The following is a 24,605-nucleotide window of genomic DNA, read 5'->3' on the forward strand; positions in this document are numbered from 1 at the left end:
GCCAGTGATGGTTCATACCACACCATACTTTCACCTTGGGTCACGTAGTCCAAACACAGAGTTTAAACCTTCTGTTGGAGTCACACAGAAAAGTCAGAAAAAAGCAACAAATTGGTCTCATTATTTATTTTTTCTGGCTTCCTTAGTAAATTACATGTCAAACGATATCCTCTTGTAAACTTTATTTTAAATGTATGTTATTTTGTTTTATAATAGCTTCATTATTTGTCAGGGATTGGAGGGTTGTGTTTCCTGTCTGTGACAAGCACTAGTTATATTTTTTTTTGACTCTAAAATTAGTTCTTTTTCCAGAGACAGCAGGAGCAAATCCCCATTACTGTTGCCAGTTTCTTTAACCCACTGAACATAGCCCGAATAAGACCCGGGGATATTCCTTCTTAAAGATGGTTGTCACAAATGATGCTGCCATTTACTCTTCATCTCATTATAGTCACTGACATTCATGCTTAATTTAGTCATAATAACAACAGATCGTATAGAATGAGATGATGTTTAATTTATCACAGGAACCTGACCTTTGTGAAAATCTCATGTAACTGCAAGAAATACAAGAATATGTTACAAATTATCTTTAATGGTGTCCTTGTCAGAGCCGTCTTCCTCCTGGCCTGACAGTTGACAGACTCCAGGGACGAGGCGCAAGTCAGCACAGATTAGAAAAGCCTGGATGATAAACGGCCTCAAGTGTATGGCAAGACTGGCTTTGGGTGGGGTCAGACATGCAACATTGCATCACTGAGTTTGGTTAACAGCCCAGTCTTGGGGGTCTTCCACCGCACAAACACAGCCTGTGAAGTATATGTACAGCAGAACTTGTCCTAAGAGACCCTGCTCCTACTGGAGATCTTTATGGTCCTTGTAAAATCCATTGCAGGAATTCTTTTTACAGCGATTAATCATTTTACAGCACTAATATATAAATATATATATTATTGATTCTTTCACAGTTAATGTGTCTTTTCCTCTTTTTTTTTTTTTTTTACTATAATGACCCAACCCAATGAGCATAAAAAATCCTGCTTAATATTAATTATGCGCACCTGAATATATGGCTTTTTTTATTTCCAGCCCTAGTTAACAAACATATATAACTTTTAAATAATTATATGTAAAATAAAAATAGCTATTAAGATTGATATGGTTTGGAATTGGTAAAACGTTCTTGGAAGAAAAAAAAAATTATGCATGCACTGTGTATGTATATGGACTGTACTTCAATCTCATTGGCCACAGCTTCTCTGACAATGATTAAATCATTTGTTGTTGTTGAATTAAGGGAAACATGTTGTCATGGTTTTGGCATTCGGCCGGCTGCATCACAGCCCGTGAATCCTGATCAGGAACGACAGGGATTGTCAGCTCTGCGCTACACCACATTGCGGCTTAAAATAGAGTAATTGTGGCATTTATTCCCTAATGGAGAAATACAATATTTCTGTTCCTCCAAACTGTTTCTTTGGGTTTCTGTGGAGTCTCCATAGGGGATTTCAAATGTGGTCAGTGATGTAGAAATCTCTCAGTTCAAAACAAACCTGTTCACTCCTGTGTCGAGCAGCCAGGTGGACAGACGGTATCTGTGGCCATCACGTCTCTAACTGTTATTCATCTATCCATGAGTGATTGCACCGTTTTGATGTATCTGCTCACAGTTCAATGACCATGAACGAGAGGAGGCTGATTTAGTGCTAATGAGTTAAGTGATGACAACACAATTAACACTGTTTGCTTTGGTGAATCTGACAATGAGTGTTTTGGTTTCCTAGACTCACGCAAGTCTAGTCCTGGACAAGAAGGTGTTTTTAGTACTCTTGTTTTAGTGATCTGTCTGTCTACAGTCTTTAAAAAAAGTGTTCCTGAGAAGCAAAAATTCATATATTAGACTATCCAGAAAATGTTTTGAATGTAAGTACATTTTGTTTTGTGCCATATGCAGATTTTGCGCTAGTTCCAAGCATAAAACTTGCTCCATTCATTCATTTATTTATTATTATCTAAGCCAATTTTTTTGCAGTGTAGAGAATATCTAGTGTTTGTTTCAGCCCACTGAGGATGGAGTTTGCACTGATTCTGCCTCAGGGATTGTGTTTTATTTATTTGCAGGCAGTTTTAAGCAATGGGAGGCTCTTAAAGGATTGTTAAGGTTTAATTACAAGCTAAACACAGAAGTTAATTTCAAATAGTCAATCACTTTGTAGAAATTAGCAAAAACTGTGCTTATAATAAAGGTCTATGGTAAAATGCACATAATTTAATAATAAACAGACCGTATCACAACACTGTTATTGATCCTTCTATTCAGCAAAATTCTGAAAAAGATGTATCATGGTTTCCTCAAAAATATTAAATAGCACAATAGTTTTCAACATTGATAATATAAAAAAAATATTTCTTACCAAGTAAGCACCTGAAGGATTTGACACTGGAACTGTAGTAATGTCTGTTGAAAATGTAGCTTTGCCATCACAGAAATTGCGTTTAAAAATACCTAAACATATAAAATAATATAAAAATTAATTTCACAATATTACTGTTTTTACTGTCATTTAAATGTAGCCTTTGTTAGCATAAAAGATGTATAAATCTTATAAATATGAGCTGCATGTTCCCTTTTCCTTCCATTGTAAGTGCATTACTGTAAACTAAATTTTTGCTTTATTCAAAATAATTTTCAGTGATTTTTGGACAGCACTGTTGGACTGATGCTGTTGATCGAGGTTGGCTTGTTTTGAAACTGGAACCCTCCTTTAATAAACCATCCAACAAGTGGCCCTGTTTTTCCTCTGGAGACAAAATATATCTTCTAGACAAATGTGTCAGTTCAGAATAGTCTAGACAGTTTGGTCAATATGCTTTTTATCTTTGTTATTTTTCATATAGGGAACAACATGCTGGGCATGTCCAAGCTGAAGTTATTTTTCTATCCTCTGTTGTGTTTGAGAGCAGCATCTCGGAGTGGAAAGAGGCTCCGGACTGATTTCATTTGATGGCTTGTGATGTTTCGAGCACTCGACCGTTGTCTTACGGCTGTGGATTTGATGATGAATCGTGATGTAGCCGTTTGTTTTCATCATGAGGTTGAAGATGGATGGATAACAGTCACAGCGTTAATGGCATGACTGATTCTTTCCCTCCACATACTGCACTACTTAAATGTGTTGTATTACGGAGTCTTTTCACATGTGCCCTGTTAGCTGGAACTTACATTTACTTGAAAATAAATTGGACAAATTGGCAATGCATTTCACATCTCAATTGTAACTGCTAGGTGGAGAAGGTAAAAGGTTGTTGTTTTTTTGTCTAGTGCCCTGCAGGAACAAGAGGCTCTAGCCCACTTTCCCCACACATTGTTTTAATCTAGCTGCAGCGGCTGAAACTCTAGCCCAGCAAGGGCTTAACATGAGAGCTTCATTCATCTGCTTCCAAGCTCCTGGCGTGCTTTTGGACTCCTCGCATGTGGAGAATGGTGCAATCATGGCCATGGGCCGCTTACCTGAGAGACAACTGAGGTCCTTGTCCCACTGGTGATAGAGTTTAAAAATGGCTTGGCTAGAGTTATAAAAGAATAATTTATTATTTTATTATTAAATGGCAAAATCATCATGTTGCAACACTACAAGAAACCTTGCTAGAGTAATGCTACGAAACATCTACAGCAAATTTACCTTTACTTAAACATTTTTATTACAACATTAAGCACTTTTTGCTGTAATTAAAAGTTGTGTGAGCCAAGCACTGTGAATGAGATGCTATAAATACATGCAGATGACAAGAATATTATATTACACTGAGAGATGCTGGATTTTTACTGGAGTTATGCTGATGTGCTCATTTTTTCAGAACAAGTTTATTACCCTGAGATCACTGGGATTTAGATGAATCGTGATCAAGGTCTTAAAAAAAAAAAATCACCCACTAAAATGAAAAATCAACATTATGTCACTCTGTACCTGTAGGGATTTATGTAGGAACAACCTGAGATTCTGCTAAATATCTACTTTTGTTTGCATACATATGTGGGCGAGAATAGATGACAGAACACTTTTGCATGAATTAGCACTAATGGTTTGGTCTTAAAGCTGGTTTTAATGCAAGTGCTGATTTTGAGTGCTGCGGTGTACAAATAATAGCACTAAAAGTCTGTTTTTAATTAGTGTGGAATGTCAAACGTTCAGCAGTTAAGTTGTTTCCACATTGCTCTTTGTGAAAACCCAGAATGCTTTGGCTAACCTCGCTGCCATGCTAGTGAAAGGCACCAGACAAATTGTTCTTGTCACTAAAGGGGTTTGCCCGTACCACACGATTTTAAGAGCATCTGTCATTCTTTGCATCGCAGACTGCGAGGTCCAACCAGATGATCCAAACCACAGGTTTTTTTATTGCATGTACCAGCAAATTTATAACAAAACTGTTTAGACTTCAGGGCTTGCATTCCAATTAGTAAACTTTTGTACACCATTGTTCATGGTATTTATTTATTCATGTTTTTATACCACTCTACATGTGGTGAAACAACCCTAGCCATGTTGTCTAACCCCTAGCTTAGTAAATTGCAATAGATGAAAAGGAAACTCAACGTGACCGCGAGGGATACAGTAATTTAGCTTTTGCACGGGCCGAGCTGTTTGTGTTGAGCAGTAAGCAATGGACTCAGGAAGACAAAGATGCATTTTCCCTCTTCCGCTCTCCCCCACAGTCAGCTAGATTTTCTACCTAATGGGCATGAAAGTTGCAAATTGCAGCAAAATGGACGTGGCAGGATAAAAAGTGTATTAAAGTATCGATCGGAGCAGGTCAATGGTGAACTGTAGCCTTGCATCAAGCAGACAGCGGAACGGGAGTCTGCTCTGCTCTTTTGTTTGCACTTTGATTCAGGGTGACTGCTTGTGTCCGGTATTGATAGATATGTATAGCTATTGATCTGAGGATTTCTGTGGGAAATGCGCTATAGTTATTGATTAAGATGCGATTGTGTTGTCTCGAGTAGAGGAAAATGTCCCAAAAGAGAGAAAGCTGGCAAAAGGATCTATGATGTTGGCTACTATATATTTATGGAACATAAAATGGATTCAAAAATGCTATACAACATTGCTCCACCACTGTGATCCATATACCTGAATTGGCTTTTTAAAATGCAGAAAGTGCACTTGACTACAGCGCTCATCTTGATATGTACATGATTGCTATACTACTTTTCTAGCTCATTTGATCACATGAATTACTGCTGTGTAGAATGCTAGAAGAGAACACCAATGTGCCAATGATTACCGTGGTATAAATACAACTACTAAAATTGCATTAAAATTGTTTAATGCACAGGTAGTTCCACAGTAGTTGCTGTGCACACACACAAACTTGTTAATGCTTCCCTGTGACTTTTATTATTAAAAAAGCCTAGATACTACATTAGATCACTATGTTAACTTGTATTCATCAGCAACAAAAACAATAATAACATGATTTATTCAACAGTACTTCTCCCTGATTAAAACGTTGTTTACATTCAGTAGACAGCGTACACATTCCATACGTAAACAACGCTGATTACGTTGATTACATCTCCATAATGGCCAAAAACTCGGCGAAAAGAAATGTTGAATAAATTATTTTATTATTAGGGAAATAACAATTCACTCAAGTCACGATTCGATTCGATTCAATTCACAATTTTTTTTAACAAAATGAGATTTAAGACAAATTATAAATGAAATGTGTCCTTCTGTTATTGCTTGGACAAAATGCTGCATGTTTCTTTGTGAAATTGAAATATAACACTATAATAATATACTAATATAGCACTTGCCTTTTATTGCTCTTTTCTTGGTTTTGATTGCTTCTATTGTCCTCATTTGTAAGTCGCTTTGGATAAAAATGTTTGCTAAATAACAAAATGTTAAATATAATGTAACTTTATGATTTATGAAAATAACAAAACTAAATTGAAATTTTAAAACAAGCCCCAAATCAAATAAATAGCACAAATAAAATAAATATCTTAATGTACACAAAATAAGGCTTTGTCTGTGCTCTTTCCATTTAAAATTAGGCAGGCAACCACTGCATTTTAATCATGATCCAAACAAAGATGCTGCATACTGTCAGGGACCAATCAAGCTCAGTCCCATCCACCACACAGAGATCACTCTCTCCAGAGTACTAATCACCTGCACCTGTTCTATATCAACTGCTTCATCAACCAACACATAAAATTCCCTCAGTAACTCCAGTTGTTGTCAAGCCTCCAACAGGAACTGACCTTAACCCATTGTCTCCTGAGTCTCTGATTCCTCTGAGAGATCCTGACGTAACATACTTATCTGAGTATCACTAACCTTTGTGTTACTGTTCTGCTGTCTCCAGATCTGTTTCCTGATGTCCGTGATCCCGTGTTTTCCTGAGCTCTCTAAGGTTCCGTCCAAGTCGATTGCTGCCGGTCACATCTGAGAGAAAGAGATTAAAAGATCGGAGACTGTGTGATTGCAACATTCCTGAAGTTATTGGAGTTTCCTGCTGTTAGTTCCGCACCGAGTGATCTTCCCAGCATCTACTTTTGAATTCACCAATCACTCACCTTGCACTCTATTCACTTAGAAAAATAAAGTTGTGTTTGAACTCACTTACCTCGATCTCCTTGCGTGTAACCTGACACATACATGAAACTAGAGCATATATATATATATATATATATATATATATATATATATTGCACAAACGTGGCGCTTAATTATAAAAAGAGTCTGTTTGAAAGGACTGTAACAGTTGCAAGGTTGTTGTCAGATGCATCAGGAATCAGGTTACCCTCTGGGCCTTGATCCTCTGGCTGATCCAGAGACAGCTGAGTCCAGCTTTCAGAGTTCTCTTGTGATCATACTTTCTTTTTCATTCATTCCTTTGCTTTCATCATCAGTACTACAGGAAATCCTGAAGGGTTTGTTCGATCTGCTGAAAGGGTGATTCTGTATGCCCAAATTCTTTTTAGTCCAGATGTGTAAAATATTTCATATGGTGGTGTCAGTATTGCAGCGTTTTACACTGGTTTTGTGCTTGATTCGGAATCTGCAGTGCTGCAGATTTCTACAACATCTCCTCATTAAAGAACAACAGGACAGCACATACAGTAGTGTGTGTGTTCATGGAAGTGTGTGTGTCTACGTGTGTCTTAATCAGCTGTCAGCTGTGTATATCCATCTGAAGGAGGATCTCTATAATGAGAAGACATGGCAGCTTCCTTCAGAATGACCAGCATTGGGAGACGCTCTGGGTTTCACTCTATTTCCTAGACTTCTTCTAGGGGCCTAAAGAAGAACTTGTAGCTGGTAAGAATGGGTCTGGGTGGTCTCGTGACAGACAAGTAGTTCACTGGATTTGACTGCAATTTTTTGTGTGTGTTGGTTTTGGCACATTTTTAGAGTGCTGTGTTTTAACTTTTATCAGCTTGCATGTTTTAAAACCTTTTTAATTTATACTGTTTTCAGCCATGAAATCACGTGGAAATCAATTTAAAGACTGTTAAACTTCAGATCACCTGCTGTGTAAATACTTTACATTATTATCTATAATTGTTTTTTTAATAATTAATTCAGCAAGGATGCATTCAATTTATCAAAAGTGACATTAATAATGTTTAAAATAAATGTTGTTCTATAATATTAACATTATTTATCAAAGACTTTTGAAAAAGATGTTTCACACCAATGTTGAGCACCCGTTTTCAAATAAGAAATATTTCTTGAACAGCAAACCAGCATATTAGAATGATTTCTGAAGGATCATGTGACACTGAAGACTGGAGTAATGATGCCGAAAAATTTAGCTTTGCATCAGAGGAATAAATGACTTTTCAAAATGTATTACAATAGAAAACTGTTATTTTAAATTGTAATTTTATTTCAGCTATTTGTACTGTATTTTTGATCAAATAAATACAGCCTTGGTGAGCAGTTAAAGACATTTCTTTAAAAAACATAAGAAAAAAACCTACCAACACCAAACGTTTGAATGGTACTGTATATATTTTTGCATTACCATATTTATTTGCATAATTTATTTAGTGAATCAGGTGCAGCGCAGCAGTGTGTGTGCAAATAAATGGTTTCATTATTCATGGATTTGGTTTGAGGCAAGTAAACTAGATATTTTAAAGCTAGTCCACAAATTTCAGATGTACCTCTAAATATCACGTTAGTATATCAAGTAGGTTCCCTAGACCAAAGTTAAGCAACATTTTATGCCAATATTAAAAATTCTTGGTACTGAATGTGATGATTTCCTAGGAAAGCCCATGAATTATGCAAGGCCACATTATTTTGGATAAAACGCGAGTACATGCCGCTTTTACAGTATAAACTAACCTGTGGATACTGTATTTCATAAGGCAAAAGTTTGATTACAACACTCAGTTCCTTATGTTCCTTGTCACATTGTGTTCGGTGTGCAGTTAGGCAGATGATTGTGTTGTTTTCTCTGCGTGTCACCTAGAGTGACTGACACATGCAGTGTTCAGCTGGAGATAATGAGCTTTTTCACATGAGTGTCATCGCCTGCTGAACACCTCCAATTCAAATGAGATGCTCGTCAGCCTCCAGAGGCCCAGCTGGAAAGTGAAGGAGTCCAATCCCTGCCTCAAGAGTTATTATGTATTTTGTTGTGCCTTCTTTCTTTTCACATATCAAGTACCCTGTGATTTGGATGGCAGCGTAGCGAGGACCAGGGCATCAGGTAGCATTCACAGGTGTTGATGCCACAAGCTGGAATCTCGTCAGCAGCAGGAAGGGATTAGAGAATTCAATCAAAGTGTCGCCCGCAGTCACTGGAAAGAAAGGCTTGGGATTTAATGGGAAGGAAACATTCCTCACCGAACACCAGAAGGACAGAAAGAAGGCTGAGTAGTGTTTATGCAGAATACTTGATTGGGAAATATTGGTGATGTGATTTCATAAGGTAGATGAGCTCAACAAAGAAGATAAACTCAGATCTTTAAGCGGGATATTCCTTTCTCTAGATCTGGTATTTTCCTGAGCCAAATATCCCTGAGGTGACCACTGAACATCATATCAAATGAATATGTTTGTGTGTGAGTGTAGTGAAAGTCTACATTCATGTTTTTTGAAAAGATGATAGCCAGAAAAGCCTTGATGGTGGCGAAAGGGTTCTAATTACAATTAATTTATACAATATGGGGTGGTGTTGGCGCAGTGGATAAGACACATGCCTTTGGTGTGAGAGACCCGGGTTCGAATCCGCTGTGAGATACCAATGTGTCCCTGAGCAAGACACTTAACCCCTAGTTGCTCCAGAGGTGTGTGACCTCTGACATATAAAGCAATTGTAAGTCGCTTTGGATAAAAGCGTCAGCTAAATGAATAAATGTAAATGTAATTTGATTGAAGAAAGAAAAAAAGCTCCAAGTTTGCTATCCTTGTTTGTATGGCCTAACAATTTGGCCAAAAAGTTATAATAATAATAATCCATTTTTAGTTCACTACTTGTGTCTAAGCTAGCAACAAAACTCTAAATTAAACATGCTCCAAGGTTGTTTTTTCCTGTGGTGCTGTGTGAGTATGAGAGAGCAGAACCATGAACCTGCACTTGACCTGTCAGCACTGCGGCCAAAGAGTGCTTGTATTTACTGCTGCATTTCATTTCTGGACACTTGCTGTAATGCAGCACCACTCTTTGCCTTTTTTATAGCTCAGTGGACTCATCTGGGCAGCGGAGACATAAAATACAGCTTTAATGTGGAGCGTTTCACTCTAGGAAGATGTTCACATGAGACGCCAGACTTTCATGTGTGATATTAAACTTTTAAACTGAGCAGAGTGTAATATTTCAAGAGGATGTCCAAACCTTGACAGATAAATGCAGTGTAAATCAGCTTAAGATGAACCATGTGCTGCACTGCACCTTAAAGCTCATTTACCTGTATATGTTCTTCCCTTTCTCCTTTCTCTCAACCCTCAAATACACTCAAGCATACATCATCAGATAATACCCACCTCCCCCTCTTCCCGTTTGTGTGCTTTTACAGTTTCCAGCAAAGCTGAGTGAGCACAACAACGGGAAAACAAAGTGCCTTCTCTCATTCTCTCAGTTTTCACCTCTGTCTTTGCTGAATCGAAAAAGCAATAGACTGGCCTCATCACTCCAGTGTCTACGGTAAAGTTTCTCAGAAAACTAGTAAAGGAGGAATGACTAGATGTTTATATTTTCTGAAGAAAATGTGATTGAGGTGTAGTTCCAAACTTGTACTCTATAGTAAATAATAAAAATAATAAAATTAAAAATAATAGTCATACGTTTTTGGAACACCAGTTTCTGCAGGTTTAAAAAAGTCTTAAATTCATAAAGTCCTTGCATTAAATGTTGCATGCATTGCAAAAAATATTTTCAACACCTTTCAGTTCATCAGCTTTTTTGGGTCTCCTTGAAACATTTCCGTTGTGGTCAATGCTATTTGCAGCGCGTTTCTTAATTTGCATTTGTTGTGAGGATTTGCAGCGCTTTTCTTAATTTGCATGTGTTGTGAGGATTTGCAGCACGTTTCTTAATTTGCATGTGTTGTGAGGATTTCCAGCGCCTTTCTTAACATGCACATGTTGTGAGAATTTGCAGCGGCGTTTCTTAATTTGCATGTGTTGTGAGGATCTGCAACACTTGTGTTGTCAAACTTATGAAGATGTTCTCTTAAGTTGCAGAGCGTTGAGCTCTCTCGACCACTGTAAAAAAAATCCTTAAATCAAGATACATTTACTTGACATGCAAATTTAAAATGAAGCATTAAATACAGTATGAGTTTATAACAAATATTTGTCAACGGGGAAAAAAGGGTATTAAGAACTGATGTTTATTTAGTCAATTGGCAGATATTTTATATTGTCTGAATCATAAACATAATTTTTTTAAATTCTTTATTTAGGAAACATTTTTTATTTATAACTTTATACAGCAGAGCCCGAAATCTGTCCATATACATAAAAAACAACAATACAATGTTACAAAACAGTATTAGTGGGATAATATAACATTTTAGCATTTCAATAAGAACTAATATAAATGTATCTTGATTTTTGAAATCTTTAGACATATGCACATTTGCTAAAATAAGTTGTATTTTAGTTTTTAGCACAATATCTCATTTAGTATACAATTAACAACACTGCATTACACTTAATTATTGAAATGTATATAACCGAAGCTTAAATCAATGAAGTGAAACAAATCAATGAATCAGTTTTTTAAACCGTCTGAAAGAACAGACTCACTAAAATGAATCAGACTTCTCTGCCTTGTATGAGGGAGGAGGGATATTGTGGTTTGGTCTTGCTCAACTGTTGAGCTGTGGAAATAAATTAGCAATGTAGCATAACAAAATGCTTTGTCACAGGTTGTATTGAGCAGCTTGTTGGGAAAAATAGCTGTGGCACAAATGGTGTGGAAAAGTTTACTTGCCAATGTTTTTAAACCCAACCCTCAGTATATGTGATTGTTTTAGTGATGCAAGAACCATTAATTTCCTCTTTAGTTTTCCTCTTCTTGTTGCGAATGTTGAGGTTGCTGTTGGGTGGGAGATCACAGCTTTCCCCCGTGGCGAAGCTCGAGTGCCAGTGTAAAGACAGGGAAGGCTATGTACCATGACTTTGGACAGTTTGAAGGGTATGGATGTGATATGTGCTATTGGCTGCTCTATAATAAGATTGCTGAGATCTGTGGGGAGGAGAATTTACTGGAGCACAACTCCCCCTAGGGCATCTTCATAGAAATCTGCTTTTCCACCAGCTTTTGGAGCATCTCAGCCAAGCTGCTTGGTTCCTATTGTTAATGAGCCGCTCTTTCACTCTTCTTCCCCCCAGCCTGAGCCACGATGCGCCAGAAGAGGCTAGAAAAATCTCAAGCTGCAGCTGATGGCAGTCAAGGGGAGGCAGATCATGACAGATGAACACTCAGCCTTTCTCGCTCTGCAGGCACTAACATGGCCATTTCATCCAAACCTTTTCCAGCTGAGAACCTAACATGACCCGGTCCACAGGCACCTTCTTTACGGTTTAAAAATAGACACATGGATACCTCTGTGTGCTTCAAAGACTTCAGACTGGTGTAGTACCTGACAAATGTTCTTTATATGCATTTTCCAAATGTTTTGGTACACCAATGAGCACACAGTGACTCATGATTGGTTGACATGAATATCTTTAACCAATCAATGATCAGATCATTACTCACAGCGTACCGTTTACTGCATACTAGTTAGCATTTAAAAAATACAATGTGAAATTGTGAAATTAATAGTAGGCAAGATTTTTGTTGTGTTAAAGTAATCTGATCAGTAATGTGTCCTTGATATGTATATCATCATCATCATCATCATCATCATAGCAGTAGTAGTAGTAGTAGTAGTAATGATAATAATAATACATTAATTAATTAAAAAGTGTGCTTTATAATTTATTTATTTATTTGTGACTAATTAAATGGCAAACAATCAAATACAAATAAAGATAATGATTTTCTTTATTTGTTTTATTATTTTAATAAAATCCTAAAATAGATAATTATTAATAATACAAATAGATATTTCGCATTTAAATTAAATCTTGAGTAAAACCACCTTGGCAAATTAATTGTCTAGAAAAAGATCTTAAGAATTGTGGCAGATTACTCCTTGTTCTGCATATGGCTGGTCAGGTTGAGTGTATTGCATTTTGGGATACAGTAAAAATGCAGCAGTTCATCTAGGTATTCTGTAAATACAGTACGAATCATTCTGAACTGGCACACTCTCTTCTCAGAGCTAGCTTTTGATTTTATTACACTTATTTATAAACCTCTGTAAATAGCACATCATTCTCTTAATCTTAACTTCGAGGCAGCGTATGCCAGATCTCTATGATTTCACTGCACATCAAAGATGAATTTCCATGACACCACGAAGGCCATGCAGATGAGGATTTATCTGATCTTATAATTTCCTTTGAAGAATAACCTGATCATCATAATGCATCCCATATTAAATCTGTGGCCTGCAGAATTCACCTGCTTCCATCAGAACCCAATTTAACTGGCCTGCATTTTAACCCATTTCATACCGAGATGCTTTTACTGAATAAACAGCCAGAAAAGTCTCTTTGATGTTGTTAAAATATCACATGGTATGACGTCATCCCACATTAAGAGGCGAAAATGAAATGTTCAGCATGCACCATTCTGATAATTAACGGTATTGTGATTTTAATTAAGATGATGAGTGTGTGTTCGAATGAGACCGGGCTCTATATTTTTAGATTTTCATCTTTTCTTAAAATTATAGTGATAATAAATGAGATAGAAAATATATAATTTAGCTTAATCCACACAGTTGATTACTGGCTGTCAAAGTAGTAATATGTTTTTTTTTTTTTTTTTAGTCCAACGTCTGTGATTATTGGTATGATTTTCTAAAGATTTGGCACACTGAATGTTTTTGAAATGTCATACCATCATCTTTTATTTCTTTCTTTTTTAAAATATAGAATGTAGTAGTGTTAAAGTATGCAAATATGTATACAAATTTTCAATATACTGTACAGTTGACTATATTTCTACTAGATTTGCTAAAAAATTTTAATATACAATTAGAATGCACTGCATAGAACACTGCAGTGTTTAGCCCTCTATTTCTAATGTGACAAATGATCCAGAAGCGATACAAACCATCTCCCTGACTATTATTTGTTTAGACTGCCAACAATGACATTTTCTTCATTTCATTAATGTGAAATAATTGTATTTGAAACATTCACGCTCTGCAATATGTTAATCTACTATTTTCATATAGCAATATGCAGGGCACTTCTGATCATTGCCCAAAGCAAAGATATTTGATAATTTGCCTCACATTATCAGAATTATTCAAGCAGAAGGCTTGCATGGCTGAGGTGTAGAGTTGTCTGCTTGTCATCTGCCTGTGTTGGCATTATTTCTGCAATCAAAATGCATGCTGGGAATTAATTAGCTTGGCCTTCATTTAGCTGCCTCCCTGTGTTAATGTAGAGAAGTTCAAATGCAAAGGGTGTTAAAGTACAGTAGCGGCGCGGCAGGACATCCACTCTGCGTTTTATCGCTTGATGAGTGGAAAATGTGTCGTGATGGGAAACGCTAGGAGGCTGTGATGGATAGGAATGGGGGGAAATTGGGGTTGTAACACAGATTAGCACAGATTCCCTACGCCCACAGATTCAGCTTCAACCTCAATAAATTCAGAAGCACGGCCTTCTCCGTCTCCAGCAATTTCTAATAGTCCATTCCCTCCCTTGTGTTATCAAGCTGATTTCCAAGTGGCTGCTTAGCTGTTAAACCGTTGCCCAATTCCAGGAATTTATTGGAGAATATAACAATGATTGTCTTGATGGAGACTCTGAATCATCTCTTCTGTGCTCTGGATGAGAGCACAGTGGATCAGTGGCAAAGCCAACTAAAGCCCTTCAGTCCTAACTATTCCTTTGCATCGGGCCTTAACGCTTCCTCCTCTCTCTTTGTCTCTCTCTTCACAGTATTGCTGAGTGTGCTTCAGGCAAATGGCCAGACAGAGATGAAGAAGGTGGTTGGAGACAACGCCACACTGCCGTGCCATCATCAGCTGTGGCAAGCCGACATCTCCCTGCTGGACATCGAATGGATGCTGCATAGATCCAGCTCACGGCAGAATGTGGTGAGTGTGAGCACGCTTGTGTGTGTCTGATCTCCCGCCACTGCGACATTGCACTGCTGATGCTGGCCTCCGCTGCTTGCCACAGTCCCTGATCTGCAGTGCAGTGCTTTTTTGCTGCTTGTCTTTCTGCAACTGGTGCTGCAATCAGCACTGTAAAAACTGCTCGCTTTTAATATGTCACTGCTTTGCCTCCTAACAATTACTTTTATGACCTAATGATGTGGAATTGGCCCGAGGACAAGTTTTACATTTTAATCTGGCCACGGCTCAAGCTGCTCCCTGGGGTCCTTCCTGACACAATATATCCAACATGAAGGGGTCAAACCTTTTGCCGATTGAACTTCCTGCCAGTTATGAATCATTTCAGTGCTGTTTTTTCTAAATGGCATGTAGCTTTTTAAGGAGAGAGAGAGAGCTAGTTTTTGATGTGCTTAGATGATCATTTTGGGGTCTGTCTCTAAAACCCTTTAGCTCCAAAAGCAGTTCAAACTTTGAAGTGCATAGTTATAGTTTATTTATGCACAACAATACAAAAGGTTGTGGTTTTAAAAAATGTATATTGTGTATATTAAGTATCTTGTGCTCACTAAGTCTGCATTTACTTGATCAAAAACAGTAATATTGTGAAATATTATTACAATTTAAAATAGCTGTTGCTTTACAGAATGAAGTTGAGTATCAGGGACACCGGAAGACAAATATAACCAAGTGAAGAAGGGCCTGATTCACAGTGACATAAGAGTTTAGACTCCTACTTTAGGCTGTGACTCAACCCTACTGCAAAGAGTTTCTCAAGCCTAAACAAAGCAGTATTTATTAACATGATGCATGTTTTATCTTTTACCAGGTGATCACATACTCTGGCGGTAGGATCTATGACACCAACGAAAACGAAGCTAGGCGGCTGTCCCTAGCGGGAGACTATCTAAGAGGCGACGCTTCACTCTTGATCAGTGACCTCTCACTCAGCGACTCCGGAGAATACATCTGCAAGGTCAAGAACGGCGGGAAGTACTACTGGAACACAGTCAAACTCATTGTACTCTGTGAGTCTTTGGCCCCGCAGCTTGGCTTTAATTAACTCCTCTTGTAGGCCTAGGAAATGATAAAGACATGACAGATGCTTATGTCACAGAGTAAGGTGTCCTAAAATAGCACCAGGATGCTGTCCCTTGGGCGTAGTGTGCCAGTTGTGCCCTGATCTTGGCGTGAAATGACATTCAGCGACTGCGTGACAAGAAGAATGACACATTACGCATGATAGCATAGGAAGATGCAGTCATCACATGTAGAAATGTACATTCTTTACAAGACACACTATATTCGAACTTCCAAAGCACATAAATCAGTCTTAGTTACTCATTCAACATAGCATAGAAACATTATACGTCTGTTTTCACCCCATTGTTTCTTTTTATATTCCCTCATTCCATCTTAACCGCTTTACCAGCTGCTTAAAGACATTTAAGAGCACCACAAATTTACACATGCATTTGTATAAATGGTCCATGGCTTTCAAACGACACGTTCGATTCTGAGGAGCAAACATTAGCATTTGTCTTGTTCAACACAAAGTTAATGGCTTGGCAGAGAACGCAACTGCAGCTTCCTCTGTGCGCCGTAAGTGATCCTGACAGAGTTGGGAGATGGAGGGGACCTGCATCCCACTCAGCGGCTGTAATTGCATCCCCCCCCGCGAGTGCCAGGGCAAAATTGTCCTGGCTCAGCAGATAGAGGCAGCAGGAGCAGATGCCGATGGCTGGGGTGGGCAGGAGCGGGGGGTCGGGGACCGAATGGTGAACGGGTTGTTTTACAGATTCATGTTATAGAGCTTGCTGCCATCACATTGCTTTTTAAGAGATTCATGATGGGAGGAAAAATAGATCTAAATGGAGAATGACGCAAAAAAGTGTATGTGTGAGTGTACAGACCTGATTTTACATACTTTAAATTCTTGTTCCATTATAATTTAGTACTAATTTGAAATATGCAGTGGTGGCCAAAACTATTAGAAAACATGGTTTTAAGTTAGCTATTTCTATCTTTTGCTGTAGTGTGTCAGTAGGAAATATCAGTTTACATTTCCAAACATAAATTTGGCCATTTAATTGTAATAATCAAGTGAGATTTTTGTTTTCACTAGGAGTCTGACAGCAGCCAGTGCTCCACACAGAGATCTGATCTCATCATCATCAGTCTGTCTGGAATAACATGAAGAAACAGAACAAACTGAGACGGACTCAATCCAGAAGAACCGTGGAAACGTCTCCAAGATGCTTCAAGAAACCTACCTGCCAAGCTACAGTACTGATAAAAGTTTTAGGCACTTGTGTAAAAATGCTGTAAAATGAGGATGATGTCAAAAATAATGTCATAAATAGATTTTCTTAATCAATTAACTTCTATTAACTAAATGAAATTAACATTTGGTGTGACTGCATCCTTTGTCCCTAAAGCAAATTTGCCCTAGGTGCACTTGCACATAGTTTTTCAGGCAGCTTTGCAGGTAGGTTTCTTGAAGCATCTTGGAGATGTTGCCACAGTTTTTCTGAATTTATTCACTAAATTCACTAAGTTATTCAGAAATATGCATTACCATGTACAGTAGCTATTTAATATAAATTAAAAATTAAATTAAATTAAATTCATGCATTTAGCAGACGCTTTTATCCAAAGCGACTTACAGTGCATTCAGGCTATCAATTTTTACCTATCATGTGTTGCCTGGGAATCGATCCCCCAACCTTGCGCTTGATATCGCAATGCGATACCAATTGAGCTACAGGAACACTATATATATATATATATATAATATATATAATATATAATTATATATATAATATATAATTCTTTGTTGAATTTCCAGCTAAAATGCCTATATTGTGAAATAAAATGTACAAAATTATCCAACAATATGCATTTCCATGTGGATGTTTAATATTTAAGACAATTCTTTGTTGAATATCCATCTCCTACACAAATATTGTTATATACAGTTCAGAGGATTATCAAAACATTTGCGTTCTGACATGGTTGTTTAATCAGAATCAGAATCAGAATGAGCTTTATTGCCAGGTATGTTCACACATACGAGGAATTTGTTTTCGTGACAGAAGCTCCGCAGTACAACAGAATGACAGCGACAGAACAAAAAACACAAAATGGAAAAAAAAAATTAAAAAATACAAATAGGTAGGTAAGGAACGAAAATATACAAAATAAAATAAACCTAATATTTAAGCCAATTCTTTGTTGAATATCCAGCTACTACACAAATATTGTGGCATACAGTTTAGATGATTATCCAAATATATGCATTACTGTGTGGTTACATTGTGTGTTTTCTGTTTTGCAATGTAGTAAAGCCGTCTAAACCACGCTGTTGGATGGAAGGTCGTCTGCTGGAAGGAAGTGATGTCAGACTGAGCTGCAAGTCCACAGATGGTTCTGACCCAATCAGCTACAAATGGGAAAGAGTCTTAGACAATGGAAAATATGTCGGCAAGCTGCCACCTCTGGCCCTCATAGGTGAGCACATGATCATTTATGTCTTTAAGCGTGAGGAAATTTTAATAATGATCATTTTTACAATCTGTGCCATATTTAGATTTGATGTAGGTGAAGATGATCTTTTGACTGTGACCTGTTGCCCATGTTTTAAACGCTAAACTGACTCGCTCTGCTCTAATCACTTTAATACTGCTTTCCCACAAAGAAAAAAATGCAGCGTTAAGTTTGTCTTCCAAGCATGGTGAGTAAATCATGTGGACATCTCCTCTCTGGAGGAGCAGAAAATAGATGAAGACACTACAGGGCCAATTTAACACCGCAAGCATTCTCAAATTAAATTTACATCAATTCCATCAGCACTTTTTACCCCACATGCTTCACTACCTCCTCAATTAGCCCCTCTTATGAGATCGGCTTGGAAATGTGACATATGTTTAATGTAATGTGCTCTATACCCTTCATCAGGCTTTATGGAGAATTTTGCAGAACATGCTCTGTTCATTCAACTGTGCACTTTCAGTAGTTGTTTCACGTCAGAAATGAGATTTCGATAAAATCAACACTAGGCAAAAGGTTGTAGGGTAACATGTGACAGCATGTCCTAATCAGGCCCGTTTTGATGAACTGACAAGCAATAATTCTTGTCCATGTCCTAACCAGCCATAAAAAGCAACATTTTGTTAAATCATTGGTTATTATTTATCATGTAACTTACAGTTTGGTAATGTCACTAGACAACAAGAGCTTATTTGATACTGATACTAATATACAGCTACACTGCTATTCAAAATTTTGGGGTCAGTAAGATTTTATTATAATTTATTTATTTTTTATTTGAAACAAATAATTCTGTGTTTTTTATCTAAAGATCTGAAGAACCCTGAGATTGTGACATTGAAGAATCTGACTAGGGAAAGTGCGGGTGTTTATAAATGCACTGCCAGCAATGATGTCGGAGAAGAAAACTGCACTTTAGAGGTCAAAGTTCACTGTAAGTACCTGTGTGAATGGATGCTTTCAGAATGGCATACTAGCACAGCATACTGTGAAAACCTAAAAATACCACACAGTATGAAGTGAAAAATGACACATTACCTCATTGCACAGCATTTTTAATTTAGCATGTGCCATACAGTTTTCCATTACCTTAGAAATAAATAGGCAAATTGAATTTTTTATAGCTAATTTGTCAAAAAAAGTTTACTCTTTTGCAGTCTGATCAAAGAAGAAAATAGTCTAGAAGGAGATGCTACAATTTTTTCTGCCGCTTTATTTGTCAAGCTGTAAATGCTAGGTCAAACAGAGTGCATTACTTTGCATTGTGGGAGACATAAGGTAATCTGAGTATCCCATGCATAAATAAAATTTGCATACATGCAATGTTGCATAACATAACACAATATAATATGAATACTATTTTGTACTTAATTTGAACTTAGCCATTGTGTTTTTCTGTATGCTTGAGCACTTTGATAAAGACACAAATGAAAAGCTTTATGCAAATCATAAATTCTTACTCCTAGTTTTTGTTTTCTTCTTGGTTCTGACACTTAATTTAATTAGCGTCAGCACAAGTACATGGTCAACCCACTGTATATTTTGTGAAGATGGCAGTGAGATCCTGACCCATTCTGCAATGCAGCGCAGTCTTTTAGTACTATTTAACATCCAAATAAAGAATTCATCCTTTTCTTTATCACAGAGTTCATTGATTTAATTCCTTCCTCCAAACCTTTCTCAAACAGCTCTGCTGCATAATTAAATATCAGATGATGGAATTAGAAGAAATAATTAATTATGTGACGGAAAGAGAAATTTATTAATGCAAAAAATGGCATATTATTAAAGGCAGGAACGTAGTGAGTGCGGTAGGTTGATTAATGCTGTGCTGTTTGCTGGAGAATTCTCATGCTGAGATACACTCCTTCAGGTATCTGCAATGCAGAGGGGGCTGCTTGCTTGTTACAGGCTGTTTGTTGAGCATGGAAACTTTGTTTTATGTGTCTTTTCAAAGAATGGAGAGTGTTTTCCATAAATACAGTAGTGAATACTGGGTGTGTGAGTTTTTAGACAGTTTAACACACTTCTGGGCTCTCTCTCTGTGTGTGTGTGTGAATAGAATAGAATAGAATAGAATAGAATAGAAATAATTTGAATGGTTCTGAGTAGTTGCTTACTGGCATAAGAGTTCCCCCCTGTGTTTCTATAGAATTTTGGTCCCTAGAAATTGTCATTCCATCTATGTCATCTTAATTTTTTTTTCAATTTTTCCTTCTAACACAATTGGTTCCGGACAAGTTATACACCACTGTTTAATTCTTCATTTTTTTTTAACCCTTAAGTCAAAGTTATGAACATTGTCTTCTATAGAGCTGTTTTATAGCTCAATCTTTTTTTCTCTCATATTTGATATGTAAGACGTTATTGTACTAAAGAGAATCAACACTGAATTAACTTGAGCTGAATAACAACATTATCTTCTGTAGAGCTGCTTTATAACTGAGTTCTCTTCATAGCTAATGAACTTTGCAACATTCACACAGTTATCTTCTGTTTTTTATTTGTTTCATAAACGTTAATACTTTTATTTTCTTGTTACTGGGAAGCTGCTTTAAAACAATCTGTGTTGTATGAAGAGGCTAATAGAAATGTGACTTGACAGTAATAATAGTGAGAGTTAGCTAAGCAAATACCATAACTTCTTATAAAACAGGAAGAGTTCTGATGTTTGGGCTCTTTTGCAGATGTCCGGGGTATGGGTGTGGTGGCTGGAGCTGTGGTGGGCGTGTCCTTCGGCGTTCTCCTCATCATCCTTATTGTCTGGCTTGTTTTCCGCAAAAAAGAGAAGAAGAAATATGAAGAGGAGGAAGCACCCAATGAAATAAGGTAAAGGGAAAAAAAATAATGAACACTTTTTAAAATAGCATATAGAACATGCATGCAAATTACTGCCTGAGACATTTATAATGCTTGTTAAAACAGCAGCTCTTTCTCTTTGTTGACTTGCATTCATGTCTAGGTTAATTTGCAGGTGTTAGGATGAATTATGCATGTTTGGAGGATGAGTGAGCATTAACAATGCAGACAGCAGCGAGATAAACACATATACACTGCTCTTGCTGAGGTTAAAGAGGTACATAACAAGGCCCCAGAGTTGCAGTCATTTTCCCTGAACTTGTTAGCCAGTAGCCTGAAGGGTCTTTTTTTTAAGTGATTTTTTTACATTTTATTGTGTTTATCAAAACATTTTGTAAAATACAAATCCCAAAACAAAAGTTTGTGCATGCAAATGATTTTAGCAAAACAAGCTTTAGAGCCATTTAGCAGATTTAGGAAAAGCTTCTAGAAAAGCATTTAGATTGCATTAAAAAAAATTATTTAGGCCTGAATGCACTCCATGTAGGGGTTTGACCTGAAACACTTCTAGCAAGTTTCTGAACCCATATCGCAAATGTATATTTTCAGATATATTTTTAAATAAATTTCAAAATATTCAAAAAAAGTGGACCACAATATGTTTTTTTGTTTTGTTTTGTTTTTTGGAAAATGCATTATATATAATTACTTTATGTACTTTACTTAAAATTCCTCATATATTTCTTGTCCATTTGTATATATTTTTGTTTATATTGGCTGAAAATATTTTATCCATTAGTTTATATTTATATTCACTGTACAGTCAAACCAAAAGTTATGCAGACATCAGATATAATTTTTGACATATTTTACTAGAGGTTGCAGGACACTATAGGTAATTATTTAAGTGAAGATAGCAAAATGAAGTAAACTGTGATATATCATACCCAAGCATTCTTCATACAGTGGAGTTCCAGTAAAATTTATCAATTTGAAATTATACAGACACTTTGACCTGACCATGTTTTGCTTAAAGGGATAGTATACACTAAATGAAAATTTTGATGTTTATCTGCATCCAAGATGTAGGTGACTTTGTTTCTTCAGTAGAACACAAACTGAGATTCTTAAAACAAACCGTTGCAGTCTGTCAGTCTTATAATGGAGTTGAACGGGACTCATGGCTAAAACATACAAAACAAACAAAAAATATATATACAAACAAAACCAAATTTAACCCTGTGGCTCGTGACGATACACTAATGTGTAAAGACACAAAACGATCGGTCTGTGCAAGAAACTGAACAGTATTTATATAGTTTTTTTATTCTTTAATGCACTGCAATGACTGAACTGTATGAGCGCCTCCTCAAAACAAGCCTGCGTGTGAGGTGTCTTCTTCTTCTTGCTTTACGGCGGATCCAGACATATAAGTGCATTCCCGCACTTATCTCTCAAATGGACCATTGACAATCCTAATTGAGATTGTACATAGAGTGTCCACTTGAGAGATAGGTGGCGGTAATGCGGTTAAAAAACAATTTTGGTTTGACTGTATATTAATAAACAGAATAGTCCACCCTAAAATGAAAAATTGTATAATTTACTTACCCTCATATTGTTCAAAACCTTTGTGACTTTTGCTTCTATGGAATACAAAGAAAATATTCTAAACAGTCTTGGTAACAAACAGTTTTGGTTCCCTTTGACTTCATGATAAAAAAAAATAAATAAATGGATCAAGTCAATAGGAACCTGAACTGTTTACCAACATTCTTCTAAATGTCTTATAAGTTTGTAGGTGTACAGGTACAGACACTGGGTAATGAAATGTAAAATAGCATTGCATAGTCTTCAATGTATAAATTAAATATAGATTAAATCTTGTTAAAACTACAAAGTAATTCAGTAAAGAGCAGTGAGTGATTTTCTCTCATTTAATTTCTTGGATTAACATCAAGGACACTTGCAGCAGCTAGTAAATTAGGCGCTGTCACTTTAAGAGACAATGCATCCAATTCTTTCATTCTTTCTCCACTGTTTACTTTCACTTAAGACATTACCAAAAAATGTTCAGAGGATACTCACAAAGACGGGTATTGTGACATAATTTTGTATGTGTTTGTCGGTTCAAGAGCAAGAAGAATTCTGTGCTCACAGACTGTGTCAACTGTCCTGAGTGTCTTTTTAGTTGCCTGGGGCCCCCCCACAGCCGTGGGCCCCTATAATCCTCACCACCTTTCACCCCAAGGCCCTGCTGCAGTGCACTGACCAAGCCAGATAATGAATCTCACAGTCTTTGGCTTTATGTTTTAGGGAAGATGCAGAGGCTCCCAAAGCCAAACTGGTGAAGCCGAACTCTCTCTCCTCCTCCCGATCTGGTAGTTCTCGCTCCGGGGCCTCCTCCACTCAGTCTATGGTGCACAACAGCGCCCTCCGTGCGCCCAGGCCTCGACTGCCTGTCGTGGCTGCCCTTAAGGAAAGCGGGCAGCCCGAAAACTTCCCCCCGGTTCCACCGCCGTACAACCATGTGGTCCCCAAACCTCCGGAGCCCAGCAGTAGCCCCAAAGCCATCCCGGCCAAACTCAGCCCTGGGAACCTGGCGAGGATGGGCGCAACACCAGTGATGATTCCCGCCCAAACCAAGGCATTTCAGACTGTGTAGGAATAATAAATGCCCTAAACATACACACAAACAGATAAATACACACACTGCACTCCACATCTGGTATCAGGAACATTCACAAAGGATTTCCCATTCCCTGCGGAAAACCCAGGTGGTCAGGCCTTTTAAATCAGCAGAACCGACTCTGTTGGAAAATAAATACTTTTGTTGTTTTTATGTGCACACTGAAATGGAAGAAGACTCCTTGTGGAGTGTAAAGGGTAAAGACAGAGGAAAAAGGGGGGGGGGGGGGGGGGGGGTTGGTTGTGGAGGGCTGTGCCTTGCGTTATGATGATGGTTTGAGCAAACAAAAGAGGCAGAAATGAACAGAGATACAACTCTGCCTTTACCCAGAGAGACAGCCTGTCTACCTGACCGCAAACTTCCTGTCCTTTCTTGGTTTGAACTGACAGATACAGAACTGGAGAAGAAACTCACAAAAGCGGACTCTTTCCGGCACCTGCTCATCTGCCCCTACAAGGATTCACATCTGCCACTCAATTCCTCAGCCAATCGGCATTCGACAGGCGGCCCAGTGGGCATCACACATCAAAAGCCAATGGCAGGTCACCTGCTGGGCACAGACACTGCAATTAAAATTTCTTTGCTCTTCATAAATATTCCATACGAATAGACATATTCCATATTTAAGAGGTACTTATAAAAATTCCATATATTTAATTTTATTCGTAACGTGTGTACACATTCCCTTTAAATCATTCATTCCCATTCTTCAGGATATGGATACTGTTTGAGGATACTCAAACAGTATCTTCAGTAATGAGGTTGATCGTCTCAGTGGGGAAATGGTTTGGCTCTGTTTTGGTTTTTGGTATTTGCAATTGAAATCAGATGTCTGGTTGGCGCATCCCA

General features: G+C 37.5%; 1 protein-coding gene across 1 annotated transcript in view; it reads left to right on the plus strand.

The window, feature by feature from the left end:
* LOC132127521 (CXADR-like membrane protein) overlaps window positions 1-24,321 on the plus strand; it is a 46,853-nt gene extending 22,532 nt beyond the window's left edge. Inside the window, exons 2-7 of the mRNA XM_059539425.1 lie at window positions 14,544-14,701; window positions 15,549-15,747; window positions 18,062-18,229; window positions 19,080-19,202; window positions 20,956-21,097; window positions 23,384-24,321. Coding sequence (XP_059395408.1) covers window positions 14,544-14,701; window positions 15,549-15,747; window positions 18,062-18,229; window positions 19,080-19,202; window positions 20,956-21,097; window positions 23,384-23,732 — 1,139 coding nt within the window. The 3' untranslated portion in view covers window positions 23,733-24,321. The remainder of the gene's footprint in view (window positions 1-14,543; window positions 14,702-15,548; window positions 15,748-18,061; window positions 18,230-19,079; window positions 19,203-20,955; window positions 21,098-23,383) is intronic.
* Window positions 24,322-24,605: the final 284 nt, after the last annotated feature.

This window comes from Carassius carassius, chromosome 45 (assembly GCF_963082965.1).
Source record: "Carassius carassius chromosome 45, fCarCar2.1, whole genome shotgun sequence".
Lineage (NCBI taxonomy): Eukaryota > Metazoa > Chordata > Actinopteri > Cypriniformes > Cyprinidae > Carassius > Carassius carassius.